This window comes from Hyaena hyaena, unplaced genomic scaffold, assembly GCF_003009895.1.
Source record: "Hyaena hyaena isolate Hyena2069 unplaced genomic scaffold, ASM300989v1 scaffold_15, whole genome shotgun sequence".
NCBI classification, from domain to species: Eukaryota; Metazoa; Chordata; class Mammalia; order Carnivora; family Hyaenidae; genus Hyaena; species Hyaena hyaena.
The window spans coordinates 7,026,051-7,043,890 of NW_024080647.1; the positions used below are offsets into that span (position 1 = coordinate 7,026,051).

At 42.1% G+C, this 17,840-nt stretch overlaps 1 protein-coding gene across 3 annotated transcripts in view; it reads left to right on the top strand.

Annotated features, from left to right (window-relative positions):
• Positions 1-6,306: 6,306 nt before the first annotated feature.
• The window catches only part of VPS13C (vacuolar protein sorting 13 homolog C), a 193,543-nt gene continuing 182,009 nt past the window's right edge, over positions 6,307-17,840 (top strand). For all 3 annotated transcript variants that reach the window (XM_039220292.1, XM_039220301.1, XM_039220311.1), the window contains exon 1: positions 6,307-6,435. In XM_039220292.1, coding sequence (XP_039076223.1) covers positions 6,336-6,435 — 100 coding nt within the window. In that variant the 5' untranslated portion in view covers positions 6,307-6,335. The remainder of the gene's footprint in view (positions 6,436-17,840) is intronic.

Here is a 17,840-nt window from a genome sequence, read left to right on the forward strand (position 1 = left end):
GAGAAATGATTTAGAGGTGAAGAAATATAGACTGCAGTAAATCTGTCCTAGGTTGAAATGTTATGCAACTTTTTAGCTACGGGACTGTGGACAAGTTAATTAACCTCTTTGAGTCTACGTTGTACAGTGAGGGTGACAATACCTATCATACAAGGCTATTTTAGGTGTTACAAATACATGAAGTGCCTGGCTATAGTAAGTGCCGGCCAACTGCTAGCTGTTATCATCATACAGGTTTGCTTAGCCAGAGATTAGCTGATTCACACTTGAAGTCCTTTAACAACAGTTTTCTTGGTGGCCAAGCAAGGCAGATATGCTTTGTTTTTATTAGCAATCCACCTTCTTCAGTGACACTTTAAAGGTATTTCCTGTATAAGCTTTCTTGAAAACAGCACGCATGACTTCCCGTGGCTGGTACTTACTCAGAAGCACGAGCCATGGAGTACTTGGGAAGACGGTGTAAAAGGGTCAAGCCCAGCGCCTGGAACACACAAATCTTTTTTTTTTTTTTTTTAATGTTTTATTTATTTCTAGGAGAGAGAGACAGCGCGAGCAGGGGAGGGTCAGAGAGAGAGGGAGCCACAGACTGAAACAGGCTTCAGGCCCCGAGCTGGCAGTCAGCACAGAGCCCGACGCGGGGCTCAAACCCACGAACCGCGAGATCATGACCTAAGCGAAGTCAGACGCTTAACCGACTAAACCACCCAGGTGCCCCTAGAACATACAAATCTACTCAGAGGAAGACTGTGGCCATTCAGGGCTCACGGCGAGAACCATGGCAACATCCAATAATGGTGCTCTAAAATAATTCTGTGAAGTAACCACGAATAGATCACATAGCATCCAGGCCAGAGTTGTTCTTGCGGTAGGAGAAAACGGAACAATATAAAGTAGACTTTAAAAAAATATGGGATGCCTGGGTAGCTCAGTCGGTTAAGCGGCCAACTTCAGCTCAGGTCATGATCTCACAGTTGGGGAATTCGAGCCCCACATCCGGCTCTGTGCTGACAGCTCAGAGCCTGGAGCCTGCTTCGGTTTCTGTGTTGGCCTCTCTCTCTCTGCCCCTCCCCTGCTTGCACTCTGTCTGTCTGTCTCTCTCTCAAAAATGAATAAACATTTAAAAAATTAAAAAAAAAAATTGGTGGCTGTGTGTCACAGAAAGCAAGAAAAAGAGAGTTTACAACCAAATAAAAAATACTGGTGTTCTGGCTTATTCTTCTCATTCAGTGAAGTAGAGTATGGAGCAAAGGAAAGAACAAACCAGGGAGTCAGGACATTGAGTTTAAAAAAAATTTTTTAAGTTTATTTTTGAGATAGAGACAGAGTGTGAGCAGGGGAGGGGCAGAGAGAGAAGGAGACATAGAATCTGAAGCAGACTCCAGGCTCTGAGCTGTCAGCACAGACCCCACGAGGGATTCATGGCTCAAACTCACGAATCATGATATCGTGACCTGAGCCAAAGTCGGGTAACTGACTGAGCCGCCCAGGCGCCAGAGGACATTGAGTTGTAGTTCTGACAGTCATTAACTTGTGGGATGTTAGCAAGTCTCCTAATTCTCTTTCATACTCACTGTCTCCATCTGTCAAATGAGGTGGTGGGGTTAGCCAGATTTATTTTGATTTCCTCTGGCTCTCAAATTCTGCAGTTCACTCCAGTGCTTTCTGCCAGCTAATCTTCGTAACTTTTCTGACAGTCCATGATGTTATGCTATTCTCTAGCTTTCTCCTCCGTCTTTCCCCCCACAACCCATTTTGCTTCTCTCAGTGAAAGGTTAGGAAATAGCATGTGGTTATGAGGCAGTGTGAAGTTAGAATTTCTTATTTTTCAGTTTTTAAGCAAGAGTTCTTAACTTTTAACAAGGATTTCCAATTTTGACTTCTGGTTTTTGTTGTTGTTGTTGTTCTGTTTTGTTTTAGAGAGAGAGAGTTTGACAGTGAGCCGGGGAGAGGACAGAGGAAGAGGAGCTGGAGAGAGGGCAGAGGAAGAGAGAGAGAATCTTAAGTAGGCTCCATGCTCAGCATGGATCCCCACTTGGGGCTCGATCCCATGACCCTGGGATCATGACCTCAGCTGAAATCAAAAGGAGAATGCTCAACCTACTGATTCACCCAGGTGTCCCTGACTTTAATTTTTTTTTAAGTTTATTTATTTCGAGAGAGAGAGAAACAGAGAGAGGGGGCACATGACAGCCAGTGGGGGAGGGGCAGAGAGAGAGAGAGAGAGACAGAGACAGAGAGACAGAGACAGAGAGACAGAGAGAGAGAGAGGGAGAAAATCCCAAACAAGCTCCTTGCAGTCAGCCTGGAGTCCACCATGGGGCTCTCTCTCACAAACCATGAAATGAGATCAAGAGTCGGACACTCAGCCAACTGAGCCACTTAGGTGCCCCACCCCTGACTTTCATTTTTAACAGATATTACTCTTCTATAATTTTGCTCACCTTTTTTCATTGCTCAATCCCACATTGCCATTTACTTTTGCAATTGCCTTTGTTGTCTGCATTATTTGTAAGCCAGAATGAATGTAAGAACTATAATTACTACAGTGTTCATTTTCTTTAAACCTCCGTATCCAAATTCCTTTGGGTATAGTGCTATACGTCGAAGTGCTAATGGTGTTTCTTTACATTACTTTGTTTTGGATCAGGACTGTAAATATCTGATTTCTTTGAGAAGTATGTATGATTTGGGACATTACTGCATGTAAATAATCAAACCTTCAAAACACATTTTAAAGGGAAAATATTGGGGCGCCTGGTGGCTCAGTTGGTTAAGTGTCCGACTTCTGCTCAGGTCACGATCTCACGGTTCATGGGTTCGAACCCCGTGTCGGGCTCTGTGCTGACTGCTAGCTCCGAGCCTGCAGCCTGTCTTCGGATTCTGTGTCTCCCTCTCTCTCTGACCCTCCCCTGCTCATGCTCTCTCTCTCTCTCAGAAATAAATAAACCATTAAAAATAAATAAAGGGAAAATATTAAAATTGAAAAGCTTTTTGTATTATATGGTAATAGCATTATTTATACTGCCACTTTTGAGCTGAATTTTCCACTCTGAAATTTTCTATTCTTTCATTAACCTTTCAGAGTAAGATCTCTGAGAATTTCTATGAGCCTAGCAGTGATTTAACTATAATTACTGAAAGACAAAAGGATGGCAATGTTCAAGGACCTAAAGGAAATTAATACCTGCCGTGTAATTTTGGGTAAATTGCTTAATGTTCCTGAGTTTAATTTTCTTGTAAAATGGGGCCAATACTACTACCTGCATTTTACTTATCGCACAGATTTTTTTTTTTTTTTTTTTTTTTGGTGAGGGTTACATGAAAACGTCCTTGTAACTAATGAATCATAACTGAACGTTAAGAAAAGGGAATAATGCATATAAAAGCACACACATTTTTCCAAAAGTGTAAAGTACCATAGAAGTGCAAGGAATTATTATTATGCAAGGACTGGTACTGCCCACATCTCCCAGCACATTAAGCTTTCTGTTACGTTTGCTTGACCACACTATTCTGCCTGTGGCATCTTCATATCATCCTGCACTGTTATTCATAAATCCTTACATTGTTTGCTTTTTTTTTTTAATGTTTTATTTATTTCTAGGAGAGAGAGAGAGAGAGTGAAACAGCGTGAGCAGGGGAGGGTCAGAGAGAGAGGGAGTCACAGACTGAAACAGGCTCCAGGCTCTGAGCTGGCAGTCAGCACAGAACCCGACGCGGGGCTCGAACCCATGAACCGCGAGATCATGACCTAAGCGAAAGTCAGAAGCTTAACCGACTAAGCCACCCAGGCGCCCCAATATTGTTTGCTTCTTAACTGTTTTATGGTGCATACCTATCCCAACCGGAACATAATATTGTCTATCTGCTTTTCCCTCAGTGCATAGTTAGAGTGTACAAGGGGAGAGGGGCTGTTGGAGGAAATTGGGTGGACAAGAAATACCTTGGGGACAGATTGAGGAGGGGGTGCTGAACACTGGAAACTTATTGGGTATTTTTGAGCAGGTTACTAACTTGAGTTCACTGGTGCTTTGGGAAACTTGCTGTCGTGGCCCTGTGTAGATGGAGAAGGGAAAAACTGAAGGCCAGTTAGAAGGTGATTGCGTGCTCCCCGGTGAGATAGAAGAATTTAGGAAATGTGGCAAAGGCAGAAAGACTGGCTTGGCTCTTAGATGGTTGCAGATAGTGAAGGAAAGAAATGCAAAGTAACTCCCAGGTATTTTGTCAGGGTGAGTGAGTGAGGAGAAACACATGGTTAAGGATTAATTTTCTGTGTGTCGGAGTGGACGATGGAAGTGGGTATTGACAGTACTGGTATTTGTTCTTCCTTTTACATCCATTTTACATAACACCAAGTGTAGTCATTTTGATTTTTATTTTCTTCTGCAATGGATTTTGAAGTTAATAAGTGATTTTTCTTTTTGATCCTGTTTTAGTCCCTTCAGGCTGCTATAATAACAAAATACCGTATTGCCTGTGTGATTTAAAACCAAAGCAGATTTATTTCTCATAGTTCTGAAGACTGGAAGTCTAAGATCAAGCTGCCAGGAGATTCAAAATCTGGTGCGGACCCACTTCCTGGTTGATAGGTGGCCACCTTTTTGCTGTGTCCTCACATGGCAGAAGGGGTGTGGGAGCCCTCTGGAGTCTTTGGGGGGGGTGTCTCTTTTTTAAATTTTATTTTTTTATTTTGAGAGAGAGAGAATGGGGCAGGGACAGAGAGAGAGGGAGGGAGAGAATCCCAAGCAGGCTTCTCACTGTCAGTTCAGAGCCTGATGCAGGGCTTGAACCCATGAACTGTAATATCATGACCTGAATCAAAATCAAGTCAGTTGCTCAACTGACTGAGCCACCCAGGTGCCACATGGAGGGGTGTGTGTGTCTTTTTTATAAGGGTACTAATTCCATTCATGAGGACTCTGCTTAATTACTAATGACCCAGTCACCACCCAAAGGCCCCATGTCTCAATACCATCTCATTGGAGGTTAGGATTTTGACATATGAATATGGAGGGGCGGGGGAGGAGACACAAATTTTCGGTTGACAGTTGTTAGGAGCAATTCATACACAGTTTTTTCAGACATTACTTGTAGCAAAGCAGTTAATAAATGCTTGTGACTGCAAATAACCTTAGCATTCCTTAGGTTTATTTCTGCTCACTGTATCTCAACAGCTTTTCGAAATACATTTTAGAAAAAGCCCAGGTTCCTAAAGAGAATTGGTTTGTCAATGGGTGGTTAAATTTTATTAAGGTACAGAGTCCTGGCATTATAAAAGCCCCACTTCCCACGTCTTGCCACACTAGAAGCAGTTCAATGATAGTTTGGAAGAAGGTGACCAATGAATAATAGCTAACCCATACTTTAAGAAAAGTAAGGTTTTTCATTTCCCTAATGAGGTGGGTAACTAAGAAGTGGCTCCTGAGTAAACTTAAGAGTGAATCAAGCACAAAAGGAAGGAGAAAGAACAGAACAAAAATGCATATTCGGTAGCTATTTTGTCTTTCATCCTATGATGGCGCTCTGTGCCCCCTTCCTTACACTTTTAAATAATTAAAAATTTCCTGGGGCTTGGGTGGCTCAGTTGAGCTTCCACCTTCCGCTCAGATCAAGATTTCCTCGTTGGTGCGTTTGTCAGCGCAGAGCCCCCTTCGAATCTGGTTTCCCTTTCTCTTCCGCCCCGCTGCCTACTCACACAACTCTCCGAAAAATAAAAACATAAACAGTAACAAAAAATATTTTTAAAAATTCAAGAAGCTAAAAGAAATGTTGATGTTGTCCCAGGTGGGCTTAATGTAGCAGGACAAGGGAGCAGGGTCTCCTTTCTTCCACTTGACCACCAGGTGAAAAGGGTGGTTGCTTAGGAGGCGCTCAGGGCAGATAAGGGGCCTGAGCGGGTCGGCGGGAAGCGAGGCTCTGGGGAGCTGCTTTCGCCCAGGACGGCGACCTCTGCGGACCTGAGAGGTCGCAGGAGGCGACGACAGGCAAACAGCGGCCACGGCGATGTCGCTGTGCTCAGGAACTCCTGCCCTTCCTTTTGGCGAACAGTCATCTCCTCCGGTGCCTGCGGCGCGGGAGCAGAGGGGCCTCGCTGTCGCTCCTCCGCCCGCCCTCGGGGGGCTGGGGCCGCGGCTGCCGAGGAACGGCGAGCGGGCGGCAGGGGGCCGCATCTTCGGGCTCCAGGCGGCGGCGGCGCGCCTGCGCACAGCCCGGGTCACGCGCGCGGCGCGGGGGCGGGCCGGCGCCCGGGGGGCTGTCATTCGCGGCGCAGGTCGCCGCCCTCAGCTGCGCCGGGCGGTTCCGGCTCCTCCCTCTCCCCGCGCCGCAGCCGCACGATGGTGCTGGAGTCGGTGGTCGCGGACCTGCTAAACCGCTTCTTGGGGGACTATGTGGAGAACCTGAACAAGTCCCAGCTGAAGCTGGGGATCTGGGGCGGTAAGCGAGAGGGCGTGGATGGCAGGCTGCCCGCGCTGGCCGAGGGGCCCACGCCGCGGGCTCTGCCCGCCCGGCTCCAGCCCGGGCCCGGCTCCCTTCGCCGCCCGAGACTCCGCCTCCGGGGAGGGCGCTCGGCGGGGCCCCCCCCCCTCCCCGGACGGCAGGTGCGGGGTGCCCGGAGGCCTGTGCCGCCGCCACGGGGGCCGGGGCACCCGCCCGGGGTGGGGAGGTGCGGCAGGGTCGCGCCGGCGCTGCCCGAGTTCCCAGCTTTCGCGTCCCCGAGGCGGCCCCCCTGCCCTGTCCCGCCCGCTGCCCACCTTGGAGGGTCCTCTCGCTGCCCTCCGCCCGGCCCCGTTGGCTCCACAGCGTTTGGAAACCCTTTCTGCTCCCGCACCGCGTGCAGTGGGGATGGCTGCGTGGTCACACACGCTCTAATAAAGTACCAAGGAAGAAGAAGAAGGAAATTGCGTTTCGCGGTTCCCTTCTCTTGGCATTTGATGCCGGGCAGGGGCTGGCTTCCTTCTCTTGAGGATTGCTGGACTTGGGAGGGGGTCCATGGGCCCCGGAAGAGCCGTAGGAAATGCCTGTTCGAATGGCTTCTTACTGTTAGTACTTGCAGCTTTTGAGGAAACGATTTCTTGCGTTGATATTTACCACACCTCAGTAAGATGACTTTCAGTTTTATTTTGGACGATAGAAAAAAATAATTAACGTAACAACCGGCATCGTCACTAATGAGGTGCATGCCCCCAATGTTTCTGTCCTCAGCATTGAGTGTGTAGAAGTGGACAGTAAGTCGTATGATTGCACACTCTTCAGTGAGACTCATTGTTTGCATTGATCATGCATATTAAGCTTTGGGGATCTTGGGGATACTTCACACTACAAAACACTTTTGAGAATTTTTTCAGCTTTGGAAGGAAATCTAAAGAATCCACTCAAATGGAGAGAACTTATTTTAATTCAGTTAACATAGACCCACGCTATCCAGTGGGGTAGCCACTAGCCGCTCTGGCTATTAGGTACTTGAAATGTAATTAATGCTAGTTGAGACTTGTAAGTATAATATGGAGTTTTGAAAATAGTAGGAGAAAGTGTAATAACCTTAATTTTTTATATTGAAATAATATTTACTTATATTGAGTTAAATACAATATATTAGTAAAGTTCATTACCCCGTTTCTTTTTCCTTTTTTGAATAAAATTAAAAAGATTTAAAATTAGTTTTTAATGTTTATTTCTGAGGAAGAGACAAAGTAGGGGAGGGGCAGAGAGAGAGGGAGACACAGAATCTGAAGCAGGCGTCAGGCTCTGAGCCAGCTGTCAGCGCAGAGCCTGATGTGGGGCTGGAATCCATGAATGTTGAAATCATGACCTGAGCTGAAGTCAGATGCTTAACTAACTGACCCACCCAGGTGCCCCCCCACCCCAAATTTTTTAATGTTTATGTATTTTTGAGAGAGAGAGCAGACACAAAGTGGTGGGGCAGAGATTGGGGGACCAAGGATCTGAAGCAGGCTCTGCTTGGACTGCAGGGAGGCCTGATGTGGGCCTCACACTCACAAACCCTAAGAAGTGAACTGAGCAGGTCAGATGCTCAACCAGCTAAGCCACCCACGTGCTCCCCCCCCTTTGTTTTTAAACTTTGCTCCTAAAACTTATAATTACATATGTGAACCATATATTTGTATTGGGCAATGTTACAGAATCATGAATGCTGCCCTAGATTGTGGAAGAGCCTCCTTTGAATAGATTGCTGATCATTTGAGCCATTGTGGTTTGCCCGGCGCTACATCCTTTGTTTACTGTCCTACTGCAACATTAATAGAGTGCAAGAGAAAGAGAAGTAAGGAAGGAGATATGTAAGGAATTAACTATCCAGTGCCTTCTGCAGGAATCAACTCTTTCTTCAGAATACTGTTAAATACAAATTATTGCTTCTAGCCTGTAAACATTATTTAGGAATTCAGGATTTAGGAACACATTTAGGAAACCTGGGTTCTAGGTTGTTGTGTTGGACAAGCTACTAACCTTACTTTCTTTTTTTTTTTAAATTTTTTAAAAATTTATTTCTGAGAGAGACCACATAAGCAGGGAAGGATCAGAAAGAGAGAGAGACACAGAATCTGAAACAGGCTCCAGGCTCTGAGCTGGCTGTCAGCACATAGCCCGACGCGGGGCCCAAACCCACGAACCGTGAGATCATGACCTAAGCTGAAGTCAGATGCTCAACCAACTGAGCCACCCAGGCGCCCCAAGCTGCTAACCTTACTTGGCCTTAGTTTCTTCATATTAAACTTTAATTTTTTTTAATGTTTATTTTTGAGAGAGAGACAGACAGAGAGTGTAAGTGAGGGAGGGGCAGAGAGAGAGGGAGACACAGAATTCAAAGCAGGTTCCAGGCTCTGAACACAGAGCCTGACGTGGGGCCAGAGCTCAAGAACTGTGAGATCATGACCTGAACCGAAGTTGGACGCCGAACCGACTGAGCCACCCAGGTGCCCCTTAATTTAAACTTTAAAAGAAAAAATAATTACACCAGATCATATAATAGTCCTTTGTGGTCACTACTCAGAATCTTCTACCAAGGTATAATATTGTGTCCTATTTACCTAAGATTTTTTTTTAAGGAAAGAAAGTTTATGGATATAGTCAAAGATTTCTTCTCTACCAAATCTTACTTTTCTTTTTCTTAAAAATTGGAAGTTGGAATAGGTAACATCTAAGGGTCCTTCCAGTGCCAATAGTCTGTGATTCTAGTTGCACGTGTTTTTACTGAAATTGTGATGTAGGCTGCCTGGGGATTTTGAACTTTTTCACATCTGAAATTAAAATGCCACAATATTACGTCATTTATTCATTTTTTTAAAGTTTATTTACTTAGAGAGAGAGGGATGGGGCAGAGAGCAGAGGGGAGAGAATCCCAAAGAGGCTCTGCAGGGTCTATACAGCGCCCAAAGTGGAACTTAAACTCACAACCATGAGATCGTGACCTGAGCCGCTACCAAGAGTCAGACGGTTAACCAACTGAGTTACCCAGGCACCTGATTCCTCTCTCTCTCTCTTTTTTAAAATTTCTGAGAGAGAGACAGCGTGAGCAGGGAAGGGTCAGAGAGAGGGAGATACAGAATCTGAAACAGGCTCCAGGCTCTGAGCTAGCTGTCAGCACAAAGCCTGATGCGGGGCTCGAACCCACGAACTGCGAGATCATGACCTGAGCCGAAGTCAGAAGCTTTACCGACTGAGCCACCCAAGCGCCCCCCTCTCTTTTTTGATGGAATGTAGGAAAATAAATTTTATTTTCTTTGATCTCATTTTGTTTCTTTTAGAATGAGGTATGTTGTCAGTGGCCAACATCAATTTTATACTAGGCCTGAAAAAATAAACTTTCTTTCAGGAACTGTATCCACTGGAAGTCCACTCAGTAATTCCCTTAGCCTTATCAGCCCTCATCTCTGCTTCTATAAAATTTTGCCACCTTTTATTTTTGTGGCCTGTAAAGGAAGCTTTTACAATTATTATTCAATATATTTTTTATAACACTAATTGTCCTACTTTAAAAAAATGGCAAAATATATGAGTTGAGTATTTCTATCCTCTGAAAATATCCCTAAGGAAACGTATCTTTAACTTTTTATGGTAAACAAGTTGGTATATTAATGAATAAGCTGATATTTATGACATCCATGATTCTGACAAGTTTTATAAAGAATTGAAAATTTTATATAATCTTATTTGGAAACTGCTTTATAAATAAGGTTTATGTGTTGGAGAGTTTGGCTGTTTCCATTTTTTTTTTAATTGTTAAATTTTCACATCCTCAGGAAAGAATTTGACCTGTAAAAATTTCACAGGGCTGATCTTCCTTTAGAAACAAATGGGAAACTAAATTGATACTTCTTAACTGGAGTATTTGACTAGGCTAAAGCAGTGATTTTCAACTGGAAGTGACTTTGCCCCAAAGGAATATTTGGCAGTGTCCGAGACAGTTTTGGTTGTTACCCTGAGGCGTGGAGGTGTGGAATACAGCAGGTAAAGCCTGGGCATGCCGCTACAACCTACAGTGCATGGGACAGCTTCCCAAGGACAAGAACAATCCAGTCCAAAATGTTTGTTGAGAAACTCTAGTTCAAGGTGAATATTGAGATTGTCTTCTGCATTTTTAAGAGAACTTCTGGATGCTGTGCAAGTTGTAGGAAGAAGTGAAAAAGTACTTAGAGGATGTATATGCCTTATAAAATTTATAACTTTTAAGACAGATGTCTTAAGCGATTTCGAGAGGTATCATGTTGGTAAAAATGAAAAACCAGATGAAATCAAGAAGTAGATTTAAAAGTTAAAATACTGTGTAAACAATTTGAAAAGGACTATGGTATGCATGTATTCATACATACATTGACATTCACAGTGAAATCCACAATAAACAAAAAGTTGTAGAGTAAGAAGGGTGGGAAATTTTTCTAGAATCAGCAAGTGTATTGTGGATATTGTCTTTAAATTAGAGAAGACTGCCTCCCCCCTGTCAAAAAAAGCTCCCCCCCGTTTTATTTAAAGTTTTTTTCTTTTTTTTTCATGCCAAGCAATTCCTGTGTTTTTAAATAGGGATTTAAGCAGAATGATCTTTTAAAAATTCATGCTGTTATAGGAAAATTAGGCCCTGCTTATTTACTAGCTGTGGCTATACATTTTAATTCTCTAAGCCTGTTTCCTTATCTGTAAAATGGGGGAAATACCTCTAAGTGACATAAATGATGTGAAAACCTTTTGTAATTATAATTGTTAAAGTGCTACTATTGATAGTAATAGTGATAAACCTAGCTGAGTTATGGAAAACAGCCTGCTTTGTTTTATTTTCATGGATATATTTCTTCTAGGCTTCTGACTTTAGGGTTTTCATAATCTGTGTGATTATGAGTGACAGTAGTGTGACAGTTTGGTATAGAGCTAGCACAGCACATCTAAACATTTCTTATTTTCCAAACTTCTTAAAAGAATAAAAATCCCATTTACATTTGAAGTTACACTTAAAATACATTATCTGCCAGCTAGTTTGTAAATCAGATTTTCAAAGGCTCAGAGAAATGTGTGGTGGGCACGTTGCTGCCTGTGCAAGTAGTGAAGGTTGTCTAGGTTTTTGTTTTTCACAGTCTGGTACCTGAAGATAAATTGCACAGCCCTTAGCTATTTGAGCTTTGTCCAGGATATAATTGTTTTAAGAGTAACATGTATTTGAAAAGGTATGTTGAAACACCATACCTTTTGCAACTTGGTTCCAGTAGTATTGTTGTAGTGTAGCACCTCCGTTAATTTGATCTTTCACAGTTGATTCACTGTGGAATGTCAGCAGGAAAATCCTTCATTAAGAATTCTGCTCACTTCCATTTGACACACAGTATACATAGAGGCTATGATGTGTTGGATGCAAAGGGTGGCTACAGTAGTCCGAAGTCGAAGCCAGGTGGAGTCCCCAGAGGTTGTGGTTCTGCAAACCAGGCTGAGTCCGTGTTGATTACTTTACTGTCCTTCACCTCACGCCTGATGTTTTCCATCAGCTGCCAGATACTGTTGGAGCAGAGCAGCCTAAGGAAGGAGCAAAGCTGGGAATACAATTCCATCTCATACTGTCTAGTTGTGTGGCTTTTGGCAAGTCACTAACCAGTGACCATTGGTTTCTTATCTGTAAATGAGAGGGTTAGGAAAGATCATCTCTTCTGGCTTTGAACTTCTGGGATTTGAGCAAGGCCAGAGCTGAGAGATCTCCTTCATTACATAAGTCTTTGTGCCGCTTGCTCTGCCTGCATGGTGTGGGGAATGATAATCATGGTATCTCTCCTCTTTGTTCTTCACTCAAAATGGTGAGCAAAGAGTCACAGTCACAAAATGTGAGAAGATAAATGAAGTTGCAGCCTCATGCTGATATTTGCAAATCCAAATCTAGTGTTTTACGTGGTCTTAACGGGTAGCTGTAGAGTAACTTGAGAATGCAAGAAAGCTCTCTTTGGTTCTTTTGTACCTTGAGAAAACATAATAGTATCCAGATATTTCTAAACTTAGAGAGGAGTTCTTTTCAGCCCTTTCCTCCCAGCCAGCACTAGGTATAGTGAAGGCCATTTCTCAGTAGCCTGTCCTATAGTGTATAAAATAAACAACACAAAGTTCCATTGTAATATACTTACGCTGTTACTATCAATTAAAACAATGCTTTAAAAACTTACATTGAAAATAACCTTACCACACATTTAAATAACATCATAAATTAAAAATCCACCCCTTTTCCACTTTTAAAAAATTTTTATTTATTTCTGAGAGGAGAGAGAGAGAGCAGGGGAGGGTCAGAGAGAAAGGGAGAAACAGAATCTGAAGCAGGCTCCAGGTTCCAAGCTGTCAGCACAGAGCCCGACATGGGGCTTGAACCCACGGACTGTGAGATCATGACCTGAGCTGAAGTTGGACACTTAACCAACTGAGCTACTCAGGCATCCCCCCTTTTCCAGAAATAAAACTGGAAGTTAGTTCTTTGGTAGCTGTTCTGCTAGGAAATTCTTACGTATGAACTCATTATTAAGAGATCCCCAAAATGGTCCTGAGGGAGAAAGTTTAGCCGTAATCTGGCAGCTTTCTGCCTTTCTTTTCCAAGACTTTCTGTTGTAATAGGGAAATGGAAAGAGTAAGAGTTATTTCCCCCTCTCTCTCAAGACAAAGTCTCTGTGAACTATTAAAAAGAGTCTGCTGGGGTGTCTGGCTGGCTTAGTCAGAAGGGCCTGTGACTGTTAGTCTCAGGGTTGAGTTCAAGCCCCACGTGGGGTGTAGAGATTACTTAAATAAATAAAAGTTAAAGAAGAAAGGAGTCTGCATTAACTAAGTTAATTTGGGTTGACTGGAAAGATTCAGTTGAAATGAATTGCTACAATAGTTTCTTCAGTATTCTTTACTGAAACAATGGTTATTAAAATTATTTGATTTATGCTTAAAAGATTGTTCAGTCTTTCAGTTTAGCTCACTTTCTTGGAGAATGAATGTGTCTGAATACTTTGATATAATATCAAATAAACCACGAGTCTCAGATACAGAAAGGAAATAAAAACCAAATATATAGCACTGTATATTCTTTTTTCATTATTGTACAATATGCATGGAGTAAGGCATGGCATTTTTGGTTGTTGGGGGTTTTTTAATCACAGTTTTGAATTAATTTCTGTGTTTTATATTAAGAACATTGACCAGAGAGTCAGGAGACATAGGTTCTAATCTTAGCTACCCTGCTACACATTCACTGTATAATCTTAGATACATTACCTAATCTCTTTAGGCTTCAGTGTTTTCATATGTAAAGTGAGAGGGAATTAGGATTAAAAATCTTTGCAGTTCTGAGTAGTTAAACCTTAATGAATTTCTGTCTTTTGTTTTGGAAAAACAGATTTTTAAAGAGTTCTGAATGATCATTTTGCAATGCCGTCTCCTGACTCTGTCCTTCCTTTGTGGTTATGTCCTTGTTAGTTGTCCCATTTCAGTTTCCCTTTTTGGTTTTGGATTTTTCATAGTCTTAAAATGTAGAGACCAGGACACCTGGGTGGCTCAAGTCGATTAAGCATCCGACTTAGGCTCAGGTCATGATCACACGGTTTGTGGGTTCAAGCCCCGTGTTGGGCTCTGTGCTGAGAGCTAGCTCAGAGTCTGGAGCCTGCTTCAGATTCTGTGTCCCCCTCTCTCTCTGACCCTCCTTGCTCATGCTCTGTCTTTCTCTCTCTCTCAGAAATAATTAAACATTAAAAAAAATAAAAAAAATACAGAGACCAAAAGTGGATCCACTAACTACACAGGCATCTCAATGCTTGTATAGCACAAGGGAGATAGAATTATCTTCTGAATTAAAATTCTCTACCCATTCTGTTCTGCTCTTTGAGAGAGAGTGTGACGTTCTGAGCAAAACATTGGGCATTGGAAAGTTTGAGCCCTGGCTCTATTACAGTTTAGGTTGACATAGTATTCTTAGGCCGGTCATTTCACCTCCCTAAGCCTCAGTTTCTTTTGCTTGATGTCTGTGTCTTTTCTCCTTCATTGGGAGGGTATGAGGATCAAGAAATGTTATAGAACAGAGAGTGTTTTCTAAAATAGGATGATTTTATGTTCTTATTGTAGTTGTCCTACCCCAGCATAATATGCATTCTAAATGAATCAAGTCAATGTTTATTGAGCACTTACTGTGGGGAGAATCAGTAAGGAGTTTATAATATGGTTTGGGAAATATTTATGTAATTAAGTGCCACCTAAGAAAGGTATGTCTAAACTTCTGTGAAAATTCAGGTGGATTATTTCTGACTGGAGGTATTTAATATCAGTACTATATTTCTTCATTTATTTTGTAGGCTTTTAGGCATTGTATAAGCCATTCTTGGACTTGGGTTTGTTCCATATTATGCCAGTACCATTTCATAAAAAAATTTTTTTAAATGTTTATTTGTTTTTGAGAGAGAGAGAGCATGTGAGCGAGCAGGAAAGGGGCAGAGAGAGAGGGAGACACAGAATCCAAAGCAGGCTCCAGGCTCTGAGCTGTCAACACCAGAGCCCGACTCAGGGCTAGAACTCATGAACTGCGAGACCATGACCTGAGCCAAAGTCAGACACTTAATCGACTGAATCACCCATGTGCTTTCCCCCTCTCCCCCCGCTGCCATTTCATTTTTATTCATAAATACACTAACTTGGTTGTTTTCTGTAATTTAGCTACCATTTCTATTTCTGGTTTTTTTGTTTTTGATTTTTTTGTGTGTGTGTGGTGATTCCATCTCTGCTGATCTTGGTGTTATTTGCTCATTTAATAGACTTACCATCATTTTCATCTTCTGGTTCATTAGTAAGGATTATTAGATAGATTCTGGTCCAGGATTCACCATTAAATCCATTCACCATTAAAGGTACCTCTGAAAATGCCCTTTAGGATTAACTTTGAAACTTTATGTGCAACTCCCCAGCTGTGTATGCTCATCTCAAATGTTGATGGTTTATTACTGAGAATCACACAGGGTGAGAGTGACCTTCTCTTCTGACACAGTGACTACACTTTCTACTTACTCTCATCCTTTAGACCTGTCAGTCAATCATAAAAGGAAATCACTTTGTAGAACTTCCTTTTTTTTTTTTTTTTTAATTTTTTAAATTTATTTCTAGGAGAGAGAGAGATAGACAGCGTGAACAGGGGAGGGTCAGAGAGAGGGAGACACAGACTCCGAAACAGGCTTCAGGCTCTGAGCTGGCAGTCAGCACAGACCCCGACGCGGAGCTCGAACCCACGAACCGCGAGATCATGACCTAAGCGAAAGTCGGATGCTCAACCGACTATGCCACCCAGGCGCCCCCGTAGAACTTCCTTACTTGTCTCTCACTGTGGTCTTTTGGGACTTCATGGGATTAGAGACACCTGATTGTGGAGTTGGTTTTAGTGCCTTCCTTGCTGGCAGTTGTTTATCTAGTTTGTCTATCCCCCCTCCAATTATTATTCATTCTTTTATCTTTTCAGTTTATTTTAAAGATTTGACACAGGGGTGCCCGGGTAGCTCAGTCAGTTATGCGTCTGACATCAGTTCAGGTCATGATTTCATGGTTCATGAGTTCCAGCCCTGCATCTGGCTCTGTGCTGACAGCTCAGAACCTGGAGCCTGCTTCAGATTTTGTGTCTCCCTCTCTCTGCCCCTCCCCCACTCCTGCTCTGTCTCTCTCTTTCTCAAAAATAAACATTAAAAAAAAATTAAGGATTTGACAAGATTTTCAGGAAATTTATATGGCCTATTTTCTTACCCCTCCATCTGGCTATAGCAGTAAAGTTATTTGCATGTAGATAGAATTATTATGTTATCTTGAAGTAGAGACAAGAAATGAAATCTTTTTCCTCAGTATTCAGTCAAATATAAAGTGGTTGATATTTAGGAGGGGCTTTAATCTCAGTCTTATAAATTATTTTTTATGTAAATGGAATTTCTGACATTCTGAGAATGTAGACTATTAAACTCTTGCATATCTGCAGATAAGCATGCAGTTTAGTGGAAGAGTACATATTAGCACTGTGCCTTACCTAGATATACTGGTTGAATGAATGAATGCTCTTACCTGGTGTTAATCTGCAATATGCTGCTATTCCTCCCATTTTCTTTGTATTAGGATCAGTGTCTCCTCCTTCAGTGCAAATAATTTATTGAATGTGTCACTCTTATTTCATTGTTGTATTTACTGTTAGCATTCACATTTTTCAGAGTGGAAGTAGGCATTTGTTTGCGAGACTCTATGTAGCAGAATTGGATAAAAAAATTTTTTTAACATTCATTTTAGAGAGAGAGGCAGAGTGAGAGCGGGAGAGGGGCAGAGAGACAGGGAGACTCAGAATCTGAAGCAGGCTCCAAGCACTGAGCTGTCAGCATAGAGCCTGGTGTGGGGCTCAAACCCATGAACCACAAGATCATGACCTGAGCTCAAGCCGGATGTTTAACTGACTGAGCCACCCAGGTGCCCCTAGAAATAGATTTAAAAAAAAAATACGTCTTGTAGATAAGGTAGATAATAGATGTAGGAAGAACGTGTATAAAATATTCCAAGTCCCTATTGACATTAGAATTTACAAGGGCACCTGGCTGGCTCAGCCTAGAAAGCATGCAACTCTTGATCTCAGGGTTGTGAATTCAAGCCCCACATTGGGTGTAGAGATTACTTAAAAAAAAAAATAAAAAGAATTTACCTTTGTTTTGTTTTCCATTTCTTACTCTAGTTTGTATAATTTTAACATAAAACTGTTGTCTGATTATTATAAAAACTAGAAAATACTAAAAAAAAATTAATTAAAGAAATCCTTAATCCTACCTGTAGGCAGTTATCACTATTATTTCTTTTTGTCAGACTTTCTAAATATACTTGTTGAGGTCTGTTAGCCATATTGGTAGTTTTCAGTATTTCACATTTAAACACCATGTCTTCTTTAAAGAACCAAAGTGCTACTGTAATAGAAACAGCATACTTTTAAAAGTGTATTTATAATTTTATACTCATCAAGTTTGCATCTTAATAATTGTTAAAGAAATACTTTATATCTAGTGCAGAGTATTTCTGAACCCTCCTGGTGACAGTTGGCCCACTAGTGAGAATCACTGGGTAGAGCAGTCCAAATTCATGAGCAAGTTTGCAGGCCTCTATATGGTACTTAGATATTGTTAAACTAGTTTGGATTGCTTCAGATATGTACTAGCATCTGTGGAGTTCACTTCTTTTGGCTTGAATAGAGTTCTGTTGTAATTATTTATAATTCATCATCTGGCAGAATTAAATCCAAGGATGTTTCTACTTTATGTAATTTTTGTACATAGAAAACTTTTTTTTGTTTATAATTTTTGAGAGAGAGACAGAGGACGAGCAGAGGTGAG